The following is a 24,279-nucleotide window of genomic DNA, read 5'->3' as shown; positions in this document are numbered from 1 at the left end:
GTGAAGAGAATTTAATTTCTAGAAAAAAGAAATTAAGGAATGGTCTAAGCTTAACACTTCTAAATCTCCAAATCTCACTGCTGGTATGTGATATTTTCCAAATTGAATAACTACCTGTATTTTAATTCCTCATCTTGATCCATTTGCGTCTGAATTTTGGAGAAACAGGAAAAGAACTGCAGGGACAAAGAGAGAGAGAGTTCATTAATGAGCTAACACGGTGATTTGTGATGCCTTCCACAAATGCTCTGGTGAGAAATTATGTACAAGTGTGCAAGAAGGAACCAAGAGCAATAAACAATTTGCTGAGGAACGCACAAAATGCTGGAGGAACTCAGCAGATCAGGCAGCAACTAGGAAGGAAAATGGACAGTTGATGTTTTAGGTCAACTCTTCATTTGGTGCAGTCTCTTGTGTCTCAAGTCTGCTGGGGGGAAAAAATCAATTCCAATGCAGGGTTTTGACCCAAATTGTTGACAAATTTTTCACTTCACAGCTGTTGCTTGACCTGCTGATTTGCTGCTCTAGGTTCCAGCAACTGTAGTCCTGAGTCACCAAACTCTTTCACAGAGCTGGTGCTATGTCAATGGCTCCCATGATTTCTTTTTGAGTCATAAAGGAGGAATGTATGACTTGGGTTGATCTTTAATTCTGTCTGCATCTTGATGCATCCAGACACGGAAAGAGAATCCTCTACAATGGTTTCATTGCAAACACCCACAATGCTCTTTCTTGTCCGTGGAGAAACACCCTGGTTTTTTCTTCTGTATACCACAACTCAAAACAAAATGTTGAAACATTTTCAGTCAACATTATGTCAACAGATACTTTGGCAGTGCAGGAGCCTTACAGTCATCTCTCTCAATCCTTCCACTGCTCACCTCTCGCACATCCTCAACACTGGAGAAAGTTTCTCCTCAAGTGGTTAGTGGAAGGAGAAATTTCCTCCGATGAACGATGGTGGCAGGCAAAACCTCATTCTTAAGCAACAGATTCCATGTTCTGCAATGAGCAGGACATGCTTGAACCAAACCAATTACAATGGTTCTAATATATAATCGCCAGTTTCTTTATTTGAAAGAGGAGTGAGGTAGAATACAAAACAGGAAACTACAGACAACTTGGCTTAACACCTACCATACATCACAAATTATTATTAATATACAGAAAATTCGAAGTAATTTAGCAACACCAACATGGCTTTGTGAAATGGTTTTGTTAAAGTTTTGTAAAACTGAGAATGTTAAGGTCTAGACACAAAGGGAACAACCTTCATGAAAACAATTTGTTGGTTTAAATAAATTGGGATCGATAATAAGACCAAATTCTCAGATTATAATTATTTAAACAACAATAATGACTCATAGAAAGTGAGAATTTCAGGAGCTCATATAAAAAAGAATGAAGTTCTCTCAGATAATAATTTCTACTTACCAGTATAGGACATTGGTATAATTAAATTTATCACAGAATTATGCATTACACGTAATGGACATATTTTAGATTTTTCCCCCTCATATTATGTTAAGATTAAAACTAAAATTGTTCAAAGTCTAATTAAAGTTCAAAGAACCAATTTTGTTGTTACCTGTTGGGCGGTTTCAATCTTCTCATTTTCCATGTTCAAGGTGGTAAAGCCTTTGAGAAGAACATCCTCAGTGGATTCAGGAACTGCAGCAGTAAGAGGGACAGTGATGGATCGGGATGTCAGGCTGCAAATATCCTCAATTGGCAACTAAAAGATAAAGAAGAAGAAACACTACTGTTGGTTTGGTGTTACCAAAAGTAATTATGAGGAGTGGATTTTAATGGATTTTCTCCCAGACCACAGCCCATTATGACCAGTTATTCAACAGGAATTTATGAAGTAACGGGAGGAAAATAATGATTAAGATTTAGTTCCATACTACATGGTTGTTAATTAATGTCCCAGGTAATTAACTGTGAGAAATATCTAGCACATCACAAGTGCAAAGGTGGCCTGCAATATTCAGATATTTTGAAAACTGCACACTCACTATTCATCGTCATGGTTATGCCTCAAGGTCGAGGATGATGGTCTTCATTCCATTTCCACAGAGCGAAGACGCCTGTGCGTGTATTTGTTTAACATGTGGTACTCCAAGAAGTACACAATACTTCACAAATCAACCAACTGATTCCAATGGCATGGAAACCACGACGATTGAAGCTGATGGATTTGTTTCAGCCTTCATAACCGTTGAGTTCAAAGTAACTTCGTCCGCCTGTTCCACCGTTGAAGTTTTGGTTGGGTTGTTCTTTACCAGGGACCTCATCCTCGACCTTACCGCCATGGGTGACCCTACCAGGAGCATAGCTCCAGACGGCATCGCTCTCGGGATCTCAGGACCACACAAGCTTCACCACAAGAAGATGACAATCCACGGAGAAGACACTCACTATTAACACTGCCTTCAATCGTAGTTAGTTCTGAAGCTGGATTCCAACTGGTTGCTTGTACTTCAGCATAGCAGCATCTGCACTTCCTGAGGAGGCTGAGGGGAGCGAGACCCTCCCCACCGCCCCCATTTTAACCAACTTTTACAGGAGCATCCGACCAGCTGCATCACCGTCTGGTACAGGAATTGTACAGCATCTGACCACAGGACCCTACAAAGGACCATGAGGCAATCACTGCGGTCTCTCTTCCACCCATCTGAGATACTTATCAGGAACACTGCATATGCAGGGCCCTTAGGATTGTCAAGAATCCCTTCTATCTGTCCCACAGTCTCTTTGACTCCCTACTGTCAGGCAGGAGGTACACCAGTATTGAGACAACGCTGTTAGGATTCTTCCCCCGGGCTGTGAGTCTACTGAACTCCCTGCCACCACCCAGGTCTCATCACTTATGAAGCACCAGTAGCATATATATTGTTTACCTTTTAACATGTCATGAATGTACTCTATGTTAAATGTCAATCTTTGGGAATAAGTTTTATTATTGGTTGATTTATTTGTGGTAATTTGTGCTGTGTGAGTTACATGTTCTGCATTGTGCACCTTGGTCTGGATGAATGTTGTTTTTATTGATTATATCACTGCATACGGTTGAAAGACAATAAACTTTAAAAAGCATCTAGTGCTTCCCCGGTGCATATACTGAACAAACTCTTCCTAGGCTTCCATCCGGGTACAGGTATCAATCATAACCAATGTTCAAAAATGTTTAAAAAGCATGTAGTGCTTCCCCGGTGCACATACTGAACAAACTCTTCCTAGGCTTCCATCCGGGTACAGGTATCAATCATAACCAATGTTCAAAAATGTTTAAAAAGCATGTAGTGCTTCCCCAGTGCACATACTGAACAAACTCTTCCTAGGCTTCCATCCGGGTACAGGTATCGATCCTAACCGATGCTTCGATGACAAACTCTGCTATCTTTTTCAGGGATGATTCCTCTGGTCCATCTTATTGCATCTACAAGTGAACTGCATTACTTTACCAAAGTGTCAAGGATACTCAGGCATACTGGACAAATTTTCAAGATGGGTAGACGTGATTCCAGCAAGGGAAGCCACTGCCAAACAGCAAAAACTCTGATTGTGGACTATATTCCAAGATTGCGATTGCCATGTCACATCAACTCTGACCAAGGAACACATTTCACTGGGAGTGTTTGTCAGGAATAACGTCGAGTGAATGGTCCGTTCATTCTCCGCATCATCAGGACAAGTGGACAAAGGAACGGCATTACCAAACATAGACTAAGTATCATGAAGAAGGTGTGCCATGACTTGCAGCTCTTACTATGGTCTTGAGCGTGAGAGCAACCCCAGCAAAACTCAATTCTAGGTAGCATCAGGACATCTATGTCACTAGTAGGAGCTCTCAATCTCAGAGAGGCTGATGTACACATTATGGCAGATAGTTTAGATAACTATTGTGTGAAATTAACCCAAACTGCTTCTCAATGGGTTTCTGTGGCTTGGAGTGATGCAACCTGAGGACCCACCCTGATTACTGGTGAGTGGGTATAAGGAGGCATAAGGAGGCACTGGGAGCTCAATAGGAAGGTCCTTATCAAGTACAGTTAATTACCAATTTAGTAGCAAAAGAGGATACATGTCAGACACTGTAAGTGAACTAAAGTGGTACCCGACTAGGACAACAAGCACTGTGGTTAATGTGCTAGTAACCTCTAACTCAATGCCTACACTGCTGGGCCTCGGTGAACAAATCACTAACCGGTCGGAAGACTTCAGAGTCAACAGCAACTCTTTTTCTGCTTCGGACTCTACCATCTGCAGTCTTGTGCACTCAAATAATTTTAAACTGGTCAAAACATGTTTATTATCATTGAGAAATGTGAAAAAAAGTGTTTGTAAAGTGAATAATTGGACTAGTTTGATCCTCCTGTCCTTGATCTGTGCCATTTCTGGGAATTTTATAAACTTCTTCCTTTATCTCTAGGAATCACATTATATTGCCTTAAGTGCTAGCAGTTACATGTTCATCTTCATACCTTTCAATGTATTCCCCAAAATGACTGCAGCTATCTCTCCCTACTTATAGCTTCCTTTGTTTAGATTCAAGAACTTAGCTTCTCCATGACTTTCAAATTCAATGTTATAATCACTCTTCCTGAAGGGAATCACAATCAGATTTAATATCACTGGTATATATCATGAAATTGTGAAATTTGTTGTTATGCAGCAGCAGTACATAGTAATAAAAAAACTATTAAGTTAAATAAGTAAGTGCAAAAAGAGAAAAAAAAGTAGTGAGGTAGCGTTCACGGGTTCAATGTCCATTCGGAAATTGGGTGGCATATCCTGAATCACTGAGTGTGTGCCTTCGGCTTCTGTACCTCCTTCCTGATGGTAGCAATGAAAAGAGGTCATGCCCTGGGTAACTGAGGTCCTTAATGATGGATGCTGCCTTTTTGAGGTGTTGTTCCTTGAAGATGTCAAGGACGCAGGGAAGACTACTGCCCATAATGGAGCTAACTGACTTCACAACTTACTTATTTCAACCGTGTGCAGTGCCCCCCACCCCACACCAGACAGTGATGCAGCCAGTTAGAATCCTCTCCATGGTACATCTGTAGATGTGCCTTTTTTATACAAGATTATCAATTAACCCTTTAGGAACAATATCAAAAATTGTTTTTTCCCTAGTTAGGTCCTCAGCATTTTGATCCAAAAAACTGCCTTGTACGGCTCCAATTTAACTTGCCTTATGTATATGCAGATTTAAGTCCCCCCATAGCTAGAGGATTAACTGCTACCTGTTCCCAACTTCACAATTTGTACTTCATTCAATACAACAAGTACTTGATGGCCAATAAATAACTCCCACCGACATTTGCAACCCTTTGCATTTTTGAGATCTAATTGTATAACATGATCTGTTTATTATCAGATTACTGATCTCATCCCTTAGTAATAGTGCTACCCCAACTTTTCCATTTTGCCTGTACTTTTTAAATACCCTTGAACCCAAATTTTGTCACCTTGGAAACATTTATATAACTATAAATCATACCCATTTCTATTTATGCCACTAATTTATTTACAGTACTTCAGGAAGTTGAGAGAGTTGGACCAGCAGATTTTCTGAACCAATGCTTGCTGCCCATACCACTAGATTTCAGGTCTTGTCATGCAGTGGCATAGAAGATTAACAGTAAATCTGGTGAGTTTAAAGCAGAGGTCCCCGACCTTTTTTACGCTATGGGCCTCTACCATTGACTGAGGGAACCCCTGGTCTAAAGGGTTCAGGAAAATGAGCCCTGGCGAGTTTTAAATTTCCAGTGAAGCCCTTGAGTTTCAAGGGAGGAGAGGAAACAGAACTTGACAGCTTCAACTTGTCAAACATTCTGGATTCTGTCTCTGACTGCAAACCTACCCACATTTCTGACCTATGATGCGTGTGATCCTGAAGCTAGTCACATAACTGAACATGACTGATATAATGAATGGCAGGTAATGCCTGACCAATCTACTGAATGTCTTATTGAGTGAGCAAGATGTCAAAATGTTAGGATTCCTAAACAGTCAGATTATGGATTAAAGGAATTCTATTGCATCTTGTTATAAATTCTGCAAGCATTCAGATATAGCATCTGCAGGCAACACTCATCATCCAAGATCCCTTCCATCTGCAACATGTCTTCTTCTTGCAGCTACAGTCAGGCAGGAGCTACAGAAGCCTGAAGTCCCACACCGCCAGGTTCAAGAGGAGCTATAGTACTTTCCCTCAACCAATCGGTCTTCAATGAACCAGCATGACTCTAATCACTACCTCAATACAGCAGCACTATTACCATTTTGCACTAAAATTGACTTTTTAAAATCTAATTTTGACCTTTTTTGTGAATATTGTGTATAACTTTTGTTTATATTTTTTTTTCTTGTGATTGTGCTTTGAGGATCCCATGTGCCGTGACGTGCCTGTATATTCCTACATACACTGTGCACATGACAATAAGTTCAACTGACTCGATTGGATATCAACATTTTTCAATCCCATTTGCAGCTTATTTTTATTTCTGCAGCTTACTCATTTCCTTAATGTTTTTCCAACTTCAATCTAACTGAAAATCATAACCTCATTGTTTGGGAAGTGATAAAGCTGTGCTCCAGGCATCTCATATTATTCTGCTTATATTACCATGGAATGAGAGGAACATGACAAAATAGAGTTCTATAAGCCTGCTCCATCACTCAATCCAATTATAGCTGTTTGTTAGCTTGATTCTACTTTTTTAACTATTTTGTCCAATGTAACTTGATACTTTTTATCTATTAAGAATTTATGATTCTCAGTCCTGATTATTTCAAATCAACCATCTTCTCAGGAAAATGGACCACTGCAAATTGTATTTAAAGTTCTCCCTGATTACAGTTTTAAATCTCTCTCCAATTGAGGATTTTGTCACCATACATCTCCACCTCAGAGAAATGGCTTCTTTGTGCACTGTAAGTAGAGCTTCGGGGAAATCACTCTGGGTGGAATGATTGCTACTATTTTAGGACATAAAACATAGAACAATACAGCACAGTACAGGCCCTTTGGCCCACAATGCTGTGCCGACCCTTAAACCCTGCCTCCCATTTAACCCTCTACCTTAAATTCCTCCATATACCTGTCTAGTAGTCTCTTAAATTTCACTAGTGTTATCTGCCTCCACCACCGACTCAGGCAGTGCATTCCACACACCAATCACTCTCTGAGTAAAAAACCTTCCTCTAATATCCCCCTTGAACTTTCCACCCCTTACCTTAAAGCCATGTCCTCTTGTATTGAGCAGTGGTGCCCTGGGGAAGACGAGCTGGCTGTCCACTCTATCTATTCCTCTTAATATCTTGCATACCTCTATCACGTCTCCTCTCATCCTCCTTCTCTCCAAAGAGTAAAGCCCCAACTCCCTTAATCTCTGATTATAATGCATACTCTCTAAACCAGGCAGCATCCTGGTAAATCTCCTCTGTACCCTTTCTAATGCTTCCACATCCTTCCTATAGTGAGGCAACCAGAACTGGACACAATACTCCAAGTGTGGCCTAACCAGAGTTTTATAGAGCTGCATCATTACCCCACAACTCTTAAACTCTATCCCTCGACTTTTGAAAGCCAACACACCATAAGTTTTAACTACCCTGTCTACCTGTGAGGCAACTTTCAGGGATCTGTGGATATGTACTCCCAGATCCCTCTGCTCCTCCACACTCCCAAGTATCCTGCCATTTACTTTGTACTCTGCCTTGGAGTTTGTCCTTCCAAAGTGTACCACCTCACACTTCCCCGGGTTGAACTCCATCTGCCACTTCTCAGCCCACTTCTGAATCCTATCAATGTCTGTCTGCAATCTTAGACAATCCTCTACACTATTCAACACCACCAACCTTTGTGTTGTCTGCAAACTTGCCAACCCACCCTTCCACCCCCACATTCAGTCATTAATAAAAATCACGAAAAATAGAGGTCCCAGACCTGATCTTTGTGGGACATAACTAGTCACAACCCTCCAATCTGAATGTACTCACGACCCTCAAGTAATTTGGATCCATCACTTATCTCTAAAGGCAATTATGAATGAAGAATAAGTACTCTAATTAATAAACATGTTAATCATCCCCTTTCACATAATAAAACAGACAATTCCTAGATCCCATCATGGAGGGCATTGTCAAGAAGCCATGCCTCAAGAAGACAGCATTCATCATTAGGGAGCCTCATCACTCGAGGACTGTCCCCTTCTCGTTACTATTGTCAGGGAAGTGGTACCAGAGCCTCACAACCCACACGAAGTGATTCAGAAACAGTTTGATCAGATTTCTGAAAGGTCCATGAATCTATGAACAATGATTATTTGAAAGAGCTCTCCAATTGGATTCACTTGCTTGCAATTCGAAGTTCAAAGTATATTTATTATCAAGCTAAGTATACATTATACAACCTTGAGATTTGTCTCTTTACAGGCAGCCACAAAACAAAGAAACCCAAAGGAGCCCATTAAAAAAGAGGCAATCACCCAATGACCAGAGAGAAAACAAAATGGTGCCAACAATAAAACTGGCATTGAGAACAGAAGTGAGCCCTCAGGCACAAAGCCTGGAGCAGTCACATCCTCACATCTGCAAAGAGATGAGCAAATGCTGCAGAGCCCACCGACACAAAACCCAGAGCAGGCCACATTATCAACCTCTGTCCAGTGCAGAATTCCCCACCTCTCACCAAATGTTTCCTTTCAAAGTAAGTATGCATTCCATTCTCTTCACAATTCTATGATTGAATATACTTCAATGCAGACCATAACAGTAACCTTGTTACATTTTTAAATGAATAGAGAATCATTACTAACTGTAGTCTATAATCAAGTAGGTTAAAGCACACCAGAACAATGGATTTAACTTCTAACCATATTAGGTTACATTATAATTTCTCCTGGGTATATATTCCCACTTTGCTTTCCTAAACCATTTAAGAAGGTGGCAACATTCCTGGAGAAAAGCAGTGGGACTTCACTGAATTCATCAGTCAGTAAGGAAGCATTTCAAGTACATAGGATGTGAAATATAACAGGAATTCAGGATAGGACACCGGGACAGATGCTGAAATTAAACCCCTTTACTTCTATTTCTCACAATAATTGATCTGAAAGTGAGCAGAAAATGTTACCCAACATGCTGAGTTAACACTTGACAGCTAAGCCCTCCAATCAAACAGAAGGCCACAGGTTATCAGAGTCTAATGTTGAGCTGACAAAAGACAAATAAAATTTCTTTACTGAGATGACACATACAGGGACATGGCGTCATGTTCATCCCACCAATCTGTCCAACCTCCTTGTTCAGGCAGCAAGCCAATGAGTGTGTCGGGATCACGGAACAGCTGCAGGGATTCAGAATGTTGTCCAAACATAAATAGCTCTGATCTTTAACATTTACCAGGCTCTGCTGCATTGTAGTACAGACATATGGACAGCAAGGTAGCAGAGTGGTTAGCACGATGCTTTACAGTACCAGTGACCTCCGTTCAATTCCTGTTGCTCTCTGTAAAGAGTTTGTACGTTCTCCCCATAACCACCGGGTGCTCCAGTTTCCTCTCACAGTCCAAAGACAAGTTGGTGGATAAATTAGTCATTGTAAATTGTCCTGTGATTAGGCTAGGATAAAATGGGTGGCACAGCTGGAAGGGCCTATTACATACTGTATCTCAACATGTAAATAAATTACAATAAAAGTTTGTCTTCAGTTGATAAAATGTTGTCATATGGTGTTGATTCCCAATTGTATTAACCGTTACACAGTTCATAATTGGGAACCGCTCTTTTCATGTTTTATAATTTTATAATGTTTCATAATTAGCTCATTATTTCTTTGATCTGATATTGCTTCAACATGCATATTCAAATGTTCCACAGTGCACATGGTGTTAGAGAAGATTTTACTTTAAATACAATTTGAATCTTCAGTGATAATTAATCATTTTAATGAGCTATGCTCTCAAGCTGGGCTGAAGGGCCTGTTCCTGTACTGTACCGTTCCACGTTCAAAGGTTAGAATCTAATAGTTCTAGTTCACCCCCAAGATGGTGGTGAGCTGCCTTTTTGAACTTCAGCGTCTCTGTGCTAAAAATACTTCCAATTTTTGGGTGAAACAAAAACTAGACACAGTAAAACAGAGCAGGGAGAGCAAGAAATGACAACAGGCTATTCTTCTTTCTGATTACCAGAACTGCAGTTTCTCTTTCTATAAATGCTGTCAGACCTGCTGACTATTTCTATCAATTAGTCTCATATAAAGGAAGGCAGGGTTTTAACAGACGAGCAGACTGATCATAGTTCAGAGCAGAAGAAAAACTGAGGAAAAAAATAAGAATCCAAAAATATTCAGTAAAAACATAAAAAAGGAAAGATCTGTAAGAGTAGTGAGGCTGATCAAGTAGGGAATCTACTGATGGGGAAGAAGATGTGACTAAAGTACTAAGTGAATACTTGAGATCACTCTTTAACAAGGAGGATAATGTTGAAGTCTCACAGCAGTAGGGTGCTCCGAGATTAAAATAGGAAAAAACTGGTAGTAGAAAAGCAATCCCATTCACCCTGGGTTGTTAAGGGAAATAAGAGCAGATGCTGTAAAGGTTTTAATCAGAATCCCCAAACATTTATTGATTTAAAGGTGCTGACTAAGGATTGGCAATCTGCAACTATAACACAGACAGTTAACTTGTGTAGTGGGAAAAATTGGAAAAATTATCAAGGGCAGGATGAGCAGCTTTTAAGTGTAGATTGAGTAACAATTCCTCAAAAGGCAAATTGTGGCTAACTAAACTGTTCGATAAGGTATCTGAGGGAAAAGTAATTGACACGAGGATGGCTTTTCTCTCACTAACGCCCAAACGTTTTTGCTGAGGTGCCACATTGAGATTGAAAGCTGTGGTATAGAAGAACATACCACGTTCTTCTCCAGACTGGAGAGACTGGACAGAAAATTAGCTAAGCTTCAATAAACACTGTGAGAGACTGTTAATGAGACTGAATAACCAGGAATCTAATAGAACCACTGCTTAATGTAGGCGAATGAACTTGCAGAATGATTACACTCGTATCTGACAGAACTTAGTGGTGTAGTAAACTGAACAGAATGGTAACAGACTTCCAGAAAGTTCCAGATAAGGCTGGTAGAATGGGCAGAAAGGTGGAAAATTCATCTTAATGCTCAGAAATGTGAAGCATTCCATATCAGTAGGAAAACCAGGAGCCAATACAAAGTCGGACATAATTTTAAAAAGCAGTATCAGAACATACGCATAGGTTGTTAAAAGTTGTTAAAAATTGAAGTATTTTGACCTTTGCAAATGGCTAGAACAATAAGCAAGTCAAGAAGAACATTAAAATAGTTTAAGTAACAACTCTAGCAATGTCTAATCCTGGATGCCACCTAGGGAAGATATGGAAGCTCTGGACAGAGTGCTGATAAGCTTTCTCAAAATGATTTAAAGGGTAAGGGAGTTTAGTTACATGAAAGCTGGGTTGTTTGCCACTGGAAATGGATAAGCTGTGAGAGGACATGATAGAGATACTTAAAATAACGAAGGGGTTCTGTCCTAGCTTGGAGAAATTTTGGAAAGATGTCTTCATAACTTTATCGTATATTCTGAATCACCACTTAGAACCTAACCCTTTAATTGCTTTGTTTGGTTTTTTGGGTGAGACAGATTTACGTTTGAGTTCGACTAAGTGTCGAATATTATCTTTTGCTTCTCTTCTGGCTAGACATTTAATCCTCCTTAGGTGGAGAGATGTTTCCCCGCCCACGCATGCTCAATGGCTTAACAATATTATGTCCTGCTTAGACCTTGAAAAAATTTGTTATTCAGTTCTTGATTCGGATATAAAGTTCCATAAGGTCTGGGGACCTTTTATTGAGTACTTTCATAACCTTCCTCTTAACTAGGGTTTTTTTTTTCAGTCCCTTGCTTTCAGCTCTTTTTTTTTGGTAGTAGGCATTATTATCTTCTGTTTTTAAAGTGTATTTACAGTTTTGGGGGTTTGAACGTCCTGATTTATATTCTCTATATTGTGTTGTGGGGCTTGGGGAGAATACCAATTTTATATGTCTTCAATTTGGGTGCTTTCTAAATTATCTTCTTTTTATTATATTATTATTGTGTGTTTATTTTTGCACTGTATTAATTTTCTTCATTTTGATTTGGGTTTTTTTTCTATCTGTAGCAATGTAGAAAATGCATTAAACAAAATAATGAAGGATATACATAGAGCAGACAGAGAGAGGGGAACTGTCTCCATGAGCAGAGAGGTCAAGGCCCAGGAAACAGAGCATAAAGGTGGCTGGCAAAAAAATTAAGAGAAACGCAAGGTTATTTTAATGAACCAAGTTATCTGGAATATACTCTAAATAGATGCAGATTATATTGTGTGTTGAAAGGAAGCTAAAGAAAATATTTGCAGAGATATGAGGAGAGAATGGGTGAAGAGGTACTAGATGGATGACTCTCTCATGGAGTCAATATCTACTGCATTAGTTGTGTCTTTGAGTGCAGTGTGTCCTTGATTCCATTGCATTCCTGTGAATGCCCACAGGAAAAAGAATCTTAGTGGGAGTATATGGTCTGACAAGAGGGTTACTGCAGATAACACATCTCCACGCCAACTAGGATGCACCTTTAAGATTCACTTCATTAATCAGTGCTGCTTCTATATTTATCACTGTAACTGTGAAGAACACTGCTGCAGGGGAAGGAGCTCGGCACATGATTCAGGGAAACATTTCTCAATCTTATGACTAGGAGTCGTGATCCTATGAGCAGCAAGTAAAACAACTCTTACAAGCAGGGATTAAACTACAAATCCAATATGGAAAACTACTAGAAAAGAATATAACCTAGAGGGAGATATTGCAATTCTTAAATGGTGTGCATATAACTCAGATCTTACACTGAATAAACTGGATGCTAGATTTACGGACTGGACAGCTAAAGGAATAACAGTTCTTTGCAATTGCTAGGAAATGGTTATCACAGGAGAGCCCAACTTTAAATACATAGATGGGAATTACAATAGACATTTACAAAATGGAGAAGATAACAGCATCTGTTAATCATAAGCTGGAACAATTTTATTCATACTGGGAAAAATGTTTTTAACTACATAATGCCTCATAGGCCTGATTTTATTCTCACAAATCAATGAATCTGTTGTTTAAAAAAAAGATCACTCCCTACCTATACATAGTTCTTTCCTTTTGCTTGTTTTTTCTTCCCACTCTTTTCTATAAGTGTATGCCTCAGATAAATATTTTGTGGAGATTTGTGATATATATGATTATATGAGGTATATGTACAATGACTGAAATACATCTTATGGAAATGTTTGTTTGATGATGAACTTCAATTAAAAAAAAATAAATTACCTAAAAACTACAAATCCAATAGATCAAATTTCTGCAGCTTGGAAGAGATGCAGAGCTGCTTCAGTTAAATGAAGTTGGCATTAAACTACAGGATAGCATTCTTAAGTGAACATAAATACATAAGCTGAGTAATGGCCAGAGAACAGCTGCCTAACCAGAGGGATCTATAATGAGAGTATATACCCTTACAGTAAGGGACTATGAGATTTAGTGGGATTAAAGGAAGAATCTTTTTGAAAGGGTGGTTAAAATTGAAACCCAATTGAGTGGCAAAAGCAGACACTCTCACTACACTTAAAAATCATGACATGGTGAGTTACAAGCCAAGTGCTGGAAAACAGGGTGGATGCTGTTTTGATGAAGGACAAATGGGTCAAGAGCCACTGCACCATAAAGCATATTCCACAAGACTGTGATGCGACACAATTGCACTCCCAATCTGATCAAAATTTATGCCTATGCATTTATGTTCACTTAAAAATGCTATCCTGATACACAAAGAAAGCAGTTGAAGCCCATCCTATCTGGGAAGGTGGCTCTCTTCAATCTGAATGTGGACAAACAAAACCCATGTTTGCTTTGGCAGAATTGAAATTAAGCCGGGGTCTTGTCAAATCAGCCTTCTGTTCCGGCATTAGGATTTGCCAAAAGGAAAATTCGGCATACCCTATCGAGGTGCAAAAGTACCACCAGACTCTGTTCTGATCCTGCTAAAACCTCATCAAGACATTATGGGGTGGCTTTAATGTAAAACATTGTTAAACAACAATCAGATTAAGATCCGTCACTCAAAAGAATTCCATTACAATGCACACACTTGGATGAATTAAATGTTTTACCAATCAAATGAGTAACAGAGTATAGGCAATCATCAAGACCATACAGTTTTATACATTTGTGGTCATTTCTATTCAGCCTTGTAGAAAACTTCTATTAGCTAATCAGTCTAAAGAATCAAAACCATCTGATATCTATGAGCAAATGACAGTTATAAGACAGACAAAACTTACAAGATTTGTCATTCATCTTCATAATTTATCACGTCTTAAATAATTGGTAAAGAACTTTTTGAAATATTTAGGGCAACATTTTAGAAGGCAGCATGAACAAGAAGGATACTGCTAACATTGGCGGGAGGAGAAACACAAATAGCTTTCACTGTTGCTGCTCCCAAATCATATCCAGAGCTGGTCAAGATAGGAATCAATCAATCAATACCACCATTTCAGGTTGCAATCCTTTGGAGAGATGGGATGTTGCTTAATTTATTATGTGAATGTTCAAAAATGTTCTCTTGACATGACTTCAATTTGCATGGATTAAATCTGCAGTTGGGAGTAAGACATGCATGATTTCCCTTCGTAAATCAGTGACAGCTTTCTTCTTTATTCTTCCATATTTCTCCAGAGGACAACTCACTTACTTCCTGTTGTGCACTTGGGCTTTCAGATGGACTTTGACAAGGTGCCACACATGAGGCTGCTTAAGAAATTAAGAGCCCCTGGTATTACAGGAGAGATACTAGCATGGACAGAGCATTGGCTAATTGCAGGACGCAATAAAGTGGGAATAAAGGCAGCCTTTTCCGGTTGGCTGCCAGAGTGTTCCACAGGGGTCTGTGTTAGAACAGCTTCTTTTTATGTTATATGTCAATGATTTGGATGATGGAATTGATGGCTTTGTGACCAAGTTTGCAGACAATATGAAGATAAATGGAGGGGCAGGTAGTTTTGAGGAAATAGAGAGGCTACAGTATGATTTAGGTAGATTAGAACAGGCAAAGAAGTGGCAGATGGAATACAAAGTTGGAAAGTATGCGGTCAGGCACCAGTAGAAAAAAATGAAAGGGTTGGCTATTTTCTAAATGGAGAGAAAATTCTAAATTCTGAGGTGCAGAAGGATTTGGGAGTCCTTGTGCAGGATTCCCTAAAGGTTAATTTGCAGGTTGAGTTGGTGGTGAGGAGGGCAAATGCAATGTTAGCATTTATTTCAGGAAGACTAGAATACAAAAGCAAGGATGAAATGTTGAAGCTTTAAAGGGCACTGGTGAGGCCTCACTTGGGAGTATTGTGAACAGTTTTGGGCCTCTTATTTAAAAAATGATGTGCTGGCATTGGAGAGGATTCAAAGGAGTTTCACGAAAGTGATTCCAGAATTGAAAGGCTTGTCGCATGAGGAGCGTTTGATGGCTCTGGGCCTCTACTCACTGTAACTCAGAAGAATGAGGGGGTGACCTCATTGAAACCTATCAAATGGTGAAAGGCCTCAACAGAGTGGATGTAGAGAGGACGCTTCCTACGTTGGGGGAATCCAAGACCCAAGGACATAGAGGGGTTTTCTTTAAGAATGGAGCTAGGGAGAAATTTCTTCAGTTAGAGAGTGGTGAATCTGTGGAACTTATTGCCACAGGTGGCTACGGAGGCCAGGTCATTGGGTATATTTAAGGCAGAGGCTGATAGATTCATGATTAGTCAGGGCATGAAGTATTACGGGGAGAAGGCAGGAGATTGGGGCCGGGGAGAAATGGATCAGCCATGATTAAATGATTAAACAGACTCGACGGGCCGAATGGACGGATTCTACTCTTATATTTTATGATCTTATATAATTTTCAATGGCCTCTCCTCACTGAAGTTAAACTTACCAGCCCATAGTGGCTGAATTTATTTCTAAATCATATTTTGATGTAATATTTGCAATCCTCTGGCACAGCCCTTGAGTCTAAGGAAGAGCTGACTCATTATTTTCTTGAGAGCTGAGAATGCCTTCCGGTTGAACTTGATGCCTTAGATCCTATTTATTCATTATTTGTCTATTTCAACTATCTGCTTTTTGTTATGACTTTGCAGCAAAGGTAAACATAAATGCTAAGTATAGGTGGTCAAATTACTCAAGGGTTTGGTTCCTGAGAACTCCCTGCAAGCCTATCTTTCCCCAAGTGAGAAACATGTTATATTGTTAACCATACCATAATCACTCTACATACACTTACCATCCTTTCATTTCGTTGAATAATCACACCAACACTGCCCAAAATTAAACTGGTTGAATCCAGTCATTTGCAAAACAGTTTATTATTACTGGCCTGAAAAAATGCTTTAAAATATATAGGAAGACCTGTGTAAATTCAGTACTGTAAATCATAATCTCCTGCATTAATTTAATGTCGCTTCTAAATTTAAACCTACCACTTTATTTCTCAATATCACATTATGGCAAGAGATTCAGAGGGAGTTTGAGGAAGAATCAATTTTCCTCACAGCATGGTTAAAATTGAAACACTCTGCTTGAGGTGGTGGAGGCAGGTACATCTAACTTTTTAAAAATGCCATTGCAGAGTTTGGCATTTTAATGCCTAAGGCCCAAATGCTGGAAAACAGGATGGATACAGCATAGATGAAGGAAAAGACACAGTGCTCCACCCATCCATTCTATATGAATGTATATCACAACAACTGAACTCTCCACCAATCTATCAGATCCAGAGAAAAGTTAAATCTAGGCCAATTTGGGAAGATGGGGGAAGGAAGAGCACTGATTATTTGGGAAATTCCTCTCCAAAGCTGACTCCATCTCTATTTCATACCCAATCAGCCCATTCCATCCCATTGCCCATTCATTGTTTAGACAACTGGTTATGTTCTAATTCTCTCACATTCACACGTGCTTACTTTTCATCTCTGCACCTTCGGTTTCCTCCCCTTTGATCTTTATGTACTCGTTTTTGTGTTCAATCTGACATCAGTTACAATTTCCTCCCCTCTTCTGCTTCACCTTTCTCTCCATCCCTTTTATTATTTGACTCTATGACCTTCCTTCTCCAGGGTAAGTTGGTAATGTTGTCTGAGAACCAACAAACTGTTAAAATCCACAAGAATGAGCAACTTTTAACAGATGCGTAATTTTGGGTCCTGGGCACGGAGAGGGAACCCTTAACAACACTGAAAGAAACTAATCACATCCCATTCAATTCCTGATCCTGGATCTGCAATCCTAAAGGAGCTGTTCAACTGACTTGGTTCTGCAATGGAATTTCTGTGATTCTCCCGTAATTCTCTAACTAGAACACACATATTTCACATGAGAACAAAATACAAGACAATCAACAGCATTTTCACGAGTTTGCTTGGTAATTTATTTATTTGTATGATACTCTGCAGATTAGGCCCTTCGAGCTGTGCTGCCAAGCAATGCCCGACTTAACCCCAGCCTAATCACTGGACAATTTACAATGACCAATTAACCTACTAACTGGACAAACCAGAGTAACCGGAGGAGTCCCACACATTCCATAGCTACACACTCCTCACGGATAACGTCGGAATTGAACTCCGATGTCCCAAGTTGTAATAATGTCTCACTAACCCCTACACTACTGTGGTGCTCACTGAAATGGTGAAAGGTGCTACATACACGTAAACTTCTCTTTCCACAATCATCACTATAACCCATTCACATGCAAAACAGAAAACATTGGTTTGATCAGCATATTTGAGCTGAAAGTTAAAATTTGCATTACAGGTTTACTGTAACTTGCCATGCCTGCACCTTCCACTGGAGTAAGGCTCCAATGTCAGGGAACATTAGGTATGCAAGATATTAAGAGGAATAGACAGAGTGGACAGCCAGCACCTCTTCCCCAGGGCACCACAGCTCAGTACAAGAGGACATGGCTTTAAGGTAAGGGGAGGGAAGTTCAAGGGGGATATTAGAGGAAGGTTTTTCACTCAGAGCAGTGGTTGGTGTGTGGAATGCACTGCTTGAGTCAGTGGTGGAGGCAGATACACTAGTGAAGTTTAAGAGACTACTAGACAGGAGGAATTTAAGATGGGAGGATATATGGGAGGCAGGGTTTAAGGGCTGGCACAACATTGTGGGCCGAAGGGCCTGTGCTATACTGTTCTATGTTTAAATGTGGCAAATGTCTGAGGAGAAATGAAGTGTTGCTAGTAGGGAAAATGCTGGAAAGTATAATTAATGACATTATGTAACACCCAGAGAATAATAATCAGATTAATCAGAGTCATCCATTTATGAAATAAAAATCATCTTTGGCAAATCTGTTAGAGGATATGACAAGTAGAACAAATAAGGGACAACCCGTGGGCGTGGCGGTATATTTGGATTTCTAGAAGCCTCCATACAGGTTGCTTGTAGATTTTTTATTTATACAATTTCAGGGTCAGGGCATCACTGGCAGAACCATCACTTCATGCCTCTCCCCCAAACGCTTTTGGGAAGTTAGTAAGGAGCTGCATTCTGGAATGGCCGCAGTCCTTCTGGTGAACATACCCCAGTGTTGCTGGACAGCTTCGGGATTTGGTCCCAGTAATAACGAAGAGACGACAACACGTTTCCAAGCTAGGATGGTGTGCCACCTGGAAAAATCATGGGGCATGGAATAGTGCCCTTGTTCTTGGTACTTAGGAGGTGCTGGGGCACTGAGATAAGCGTTCTGTAGATGGAATACACAACAGCCACTACTGCAGGTGGTAGAGGGACAAGGATACAGCGTATGGAATTAGCAGTAATGAATTGCACATACAGAAAATCGTAAGATAAAGAACATGAATAAACAAGGCTTTCTCAAGTTGGCCAGCTCAGACTTTTGGGGTTACACAGGAATGGTGCTCTTGCGTGTCAACTAATCCAAACCCACATCTGCTTTTAGTGTGAATCTAAATGTTTTTATTTTATTTATTGAAATACAGGACCCTTCCTGCCACACTAGCCATCAGCCCCCAAGTTAACCTTAGCCTAATCACGGGACAATTTACAAAGCTCAATTAACCCAAAAACTGGTAAAATCTTTGGACTGCGGGAGGAAACTGAACTGGGTCACCTGCACTGTAAAGTGTTGTGCTGACCACTACGCTACAGTGTTGGATCCCCAATTTGCTGCCGATAGGGCTGAGGAACATGGCAGGCGGGGAGAACACAGCTCATGGAACACAATGTACATCATTCACTTTGGTGCACAAAACAGAAATGCAATCAATTTTATTAAAATGGTGACAGACTTGGAGACCTTGATGTTCCAAATGACCCAGGTCTTCTTGAATACATTCCCTGAATGTTAACATGCAGGTATAGCAACAAATAAGAAGGTAGGTGGATTTAACATGAGAGAATTTCAGCAGAGTAAACATGTCCTGCGATTATACAAGACCTTGCTGAAACCACACCTGAAATGTGTACAGTTTTGGTCTTCTTAGCAAAGGAGAGAGATACTTTTCAAAGTGGGCATGCAACAGAAATTCACCACACTAGTTCCCAGAAGAATAGGCTTGCCATAAGAGGAGAAATTGAGCCAATTAGATCTGTAATCTTCAGAGTTTAGAAGAATAAAGCAAAATTCTTCCAGTGCTCTGCTGGTTGGAATCAGGGACATTTCAGCTAGCCATGCTAGCTAGAAATAGAGATCTGTCTTACAATAAGGGTGGGAACACACAAAGCACAGGATAAACTCAACAGGTCAGGCAACATTTATGGAGGAGTCTCTTCCCGACCCATTGAATTCATCCAGACCCTTGTGTGCTGCTCGAGATCTCAGCATCGTGTGTCTCCATTGGGTCTTGCAGTACCGAATATCTTCTCAGGATGTGGTGAATCTTCGTTCTGCGAATACTCAGTTATTGATTTCGTGATAGCTGGGTATCGGGAGAGCTAAGGAATGAGAAAGGGATGTTGCAGAGTGTTGGAGAGCCCACTTATGTTATCGTGTTTGCAGGGCAGTCAGGAGGTTGGTGCTCTGTAAGGATGGAAGCTGGAGGCAGTTTGGTGGAAGGGAGATAGTTAGAGGATGGGGTTGGTGTTCCCAGGTTCCCCGAGTCCGTTTGCCACGCCTGTCTATGACACGGGGAGGCGGAACCAGGTACACAACCAGCCTGTTCCCGGGTTCCGGTTCTCCCCTCCCCCGGCCCACCTCCGGCTACGTGGCAGCCAACCGAGAGGCGAGAGAAGCCCAGGCCCCGGCGGAGCACCGGCCCTCCGCCCTCGCCCCCCGGCTCCTGGACTCCGTCGCGGAGCCCCCTCGTTCTTGGTGCCGGCGGTCCGGGGCCCGGACACCTCGCCTCGCCCGGCTCCGGCAAAGCAGCACTCACCTCGGCCGGTAAGGGCGTGTTGTCGGCAGCAGCCCGGAGCTCGGCCACGCTGCGCCGCTGGGCGTCGGTGAGCGGGGCGCTGGGCTCCGGGCCGCGCTCCCACAACGACAACTGCTCCCGGCTCCGAGCCTCACTCACATCCGCCACCTCCGCCATTCTGTTCCGGGTCTCCCGCCATCCCCGGCGCTGACCCCGGAAGCACTCCTTCAACGGCCGGCCCCGCCCACGGCGACGGAGGCTGCCCCGACCCTGGTCGAGAGCAGCGCCCAGCCGGGGGCTCCGGCTCCGGGGCGAAGCGTCAACCCCTCTGCGCCTGGAGCGTGGGGCCCCATGGGGAGGAGCACCGGTTACATTAGCGGAAGCAGGAACTTGGACGCAGACCCGGTTGTATTGGCTCCCAACATCGTCACTGGAAGCAGTGGTCCAAGGATTCGGAATACTGACATCTAATTTCCCATTTTCAAAGTATATTCATTAGCAAAGGACATGCATGTCACTCTGAGATTCGTTTTCTTGTGGACAAGTACAAAGAAACAGAATAGCATCAATGAAAGACATTACAAAACAAAGATGGACAAACTGCCAAGGCAACAAAGTGTGCAAATACTGTATGAGAAGAAAACAAAACAATATCAGCAATAAATAAATAATCAATAAATATTGAGAACGAGTTGGAGGGTCCCTTGAAAAGTGAATCCATAGGTTATAGGATCAGTTCAGTGCTGGGGTGAGTGAAGTTGAGTGAAATTCTTCCCTCTGGCTCCAGAGCCTTATGATTGAGGGGTAATAAATGTTCCTGAACCTGGGGGCGTGGGACCTAAGGCTCCTATAGACCTTCCAGATAGCAGCAGCCAGAAGACAGCAGAGCCTGGATGATGGGGGTCCCTGATGATGGATGCTGCTTTCCTGTGGCAGGGCTGCTTGTAGATGTGCTGGATTAGCAGGGTTTTTTCCTGTGATGGACTGGGCCATATCCACTGCTTCTGTTAAAGGGCACTGGTGTTTCCTTACCAGGCTGTGTTGCAACCAGTCAGTAAATGCGCCACTGCATATCTATAGAAGTTTGTCAAAGATTCAGATAACATGCCAAATCTTCTCAAACTTATAAGAAAGTAAAAGTTCAGCCTGCCTTCTTTATAATTACATGGACAAATCCTCTGAAATTGTAACAGTTAAGAATTTTAACTTGCTGACCCTCTGATCCCCTGATGAGGACTGACTCATGGCTTACTCCTCCTGTAGTCAATAATCAGCTGTTTGGTTTTGCTGACACTGAGGGGTTGTGGCACCATTCTGCCAGATTTTTAATCTCCCTCCTGTAGTGTCTTGAAAAAGTATTCAGCCCCCAAAACTACTTTCACATCATACTCTCTCATTTTCTAAATCTAAATATATTGAAGTAGGATTTTGAGCTAATCTACAAAACATGTCAAATCAAAAGAAAAATTCCAAAATGTGCAAACAATTTACTAAAAATTAAAAAACAAATTTGTGAGACGGAAAAAGTATTCACCCCCTTTGTAATTACTATGTTAACTATTCTCAGGTGCAATGTACAGTACTACCTCACCAACTCTCCCAATTTGTTGACGTAGGGTCATCTGAATAAATACCTTCTCTAAGGTGAAACAGTATGAGAGGTTTTCAACAAGCCAAACCGAAATGAAGACAAAGGGCATTCAAGGCAAGTCAAGGAAATGATAATAGAGAAGCACAAATGACAACAGAAAGGCATTAAAGATACCCCGGAGCTCAGTACAGTCCATCGTGAAAAAGTGGAAAAATATGAAACCACAGCCACTCTGCCTAGGTCAGGCCGCCCCTTAAAGTTAATCACTGGAGAAGAATGGCACTTGTAAGAGAGGCCACTGTGACGACAACAGTCACTCTGAATGAGCAGCAGGAGTCAGTGGCTGCATCTAGAGATGAAGTTCATGGCTCCACAATCTCTCTATGGCCTTGCACAAAAAAGGTACTTAAGGAAGAGGCCTGGACTAAAAAAATGTGTTTCCTTGCCCATAAAGATTTTGCAAAGTATCACTTAGAAGATATTATAAAGATATAAAAGATGGTCTTGTGGTTGGATGAGACTAAAATGGAACTTTTTGGCCTCAACACGAAGCGGTAAGTGTGGCATGAGCCATGTGCACATGAGCCAGGTGACACCATCCCTACTGTAAAGTTTGGTGAAGATAGCATCATGCTATCGGATGCTCTCAGCAGCAGGAACTGAAAATCTGGTCAGGATTGATGGGAAGATGGATGCTGCTAAATACAGAGAGATCCTGGATTAAAAAGCTACTCGCCCCCAGCTTAAACTGGGGAGGAAGTTCGTCTTGGGTCAACAACCCAAAGCACACTGTCAGCAACCATGGAATGGCTTCAGATGAAGAAAATTGATGTCCTTGAGTGGCCCAGTCATAGTCCTGACCTCAACCCAATCGAACATCTCTGGCAAGTCCTTTACCGCTCCCCAAATAACCTGAGCAATTTTGTAAGGAAGATTGGGCAAACCTTGATGCATCTTGTTGTGTGAAGCTAATACAATCGGCCCTCCTCATCCGCGAGGGATTGGTTCCAGGACCCCCCGCGGATACCAAAAAACGCGGATGCTCAAGTCCCTTATATAAAATGGCAGAGAATTTGCATATAACCTACGCACATCCTCCCATATACTTTAAATCATCTCCGAATTACTTGTAATACCTAATATAATGTAAATGCTATGTAAATAGTTGTTCTACTGTAATGTTTAGGGAATATTGACAACAAAAAAAGCTACGTGTTCCTCTCGCTCACAACACAAGCAACGAAGGAACAAGACGTGAAGCGAACAATGATCAAACAATGAGTAAAACTTGTAATACCTGTACAATAGTTGTTACACTGTCTTGTTTAGGGAATAAGGATGCTTTGGAGGAGGCTCAATAGCACTAAAGTCAAGAACTGTGGAGGTTGAGGGCTGAGAATCTTCAAGCATTGTACGTTGAGACTTCAGAATTACAGACTAGTTAGAAACGTCATAGGAAGCTGTCTCTTCCTTTGCATCATCAAACAAATCTTGCAGTGGCTGTAGGCATGTTGTTATCCCTCGGGTGACACGGAGGCTTCGTTCCATCGAAGGATCAAACAAATGCTGGAAGAGCACTTCCAGGTTTTCTTGATTCGCGGTCAGTTGAATTCGTGCATGCGGAACTCATGGATAAGGAGGGCCAACTGTAGAGACGTGGCCAAAAAGACTTCTGGCTGTGTAGCCGTGAGAGGTGGTTCAACTAAATGCTCAGCAAAGGGGGATGAATAATTTTGCACTGCTGACATTTCAATGTTTGAATTTTTAGTTTTTCATGCTTTACAATTCTCCCTGGTTTTTTTTTTGGGCTCTACTGTGAAAAAACAGCATGTGATTCAGAAATGAAAATTCTCAGTTAAATTGATAAAATCCCTGGTTGTAATACTCAATTATGTGAACGAAGGGTTGGGGGTTGAATATCTACTTATACACCACTTTTGATTCGGCCAATGACAGTGGTGTTGTCTTCAGACTTAAAGACGTGCTTAGCCTCACAGTTGTAAGTATGAAGTGAGTAGATCAAGCACACTGCCTTATGGTGTACCTTTGGCGGGGGTGATTGTAATTCAGTGTTGCTACCAGAAAGCAAGAAAGCTAACCAAGGACCGTGACACAAAGTACACGAGGAAAATGGACACCAAGAGCGAAAAGCAAAGCAACATTGAAGAACAGCGCCGGACCTTTGACGCCAGGAGAGCTGAC

General features: G+C 41.2%; 1 protein-coding gene across 1 annotated transcript in view; it reads right to left on the bottom strand.

Moving 5' to 3' along the window:
* Positions 1–23,996, bottom strand: part of cog3 (component of oligomeric golgi complex 3) — a 92,782-nt gene extending 68,786 nt beyond the window's left edge. Inside the window, exons 1-3 of the mRNA XM_059967846.1 lie at positions 20,508–23,996; positions 1,589–1,735; positions 115–176 (exon numbers count right to left, since the gene is read on the bottom strand). Of these exons, the coding sequence (XP_059823829.1) occupies positions 115–176; positions 1,589–1,735; positions 20,508–20,663 (365 nt within the window). The 5' untranslated portion in view covers positions 20,664–23,996. The remainder of the gene's footprint in view (positions 1–114; positions 177–1,588; positions 1,736–20,507) is intronic.
* Positions 23,997–24,279: the final 283 nt, after the last annotated feature.

This window comes from Hypanus sabinus, chromosome 4 (genome assembly GCF_030144855.1).
Source record: "Hypanus sabinus isolate sHypSab1 chromosome 4, sHypSab1.hap1, whole genome shotgun sequence".
In the NCBI taxonomy this organism is placed as follows: Eukaryota; Metazoa; Chordata; class Chondrichthyes; order Myliobatiformes; family Dasyatidae; genus Hypanus; species Hypanus sabinus.
The sequence above is the reverse complement of the archived record's forward strand: the minus strand, read 5'-3'. Positions and strand labels throughout refer to the sequence as shown.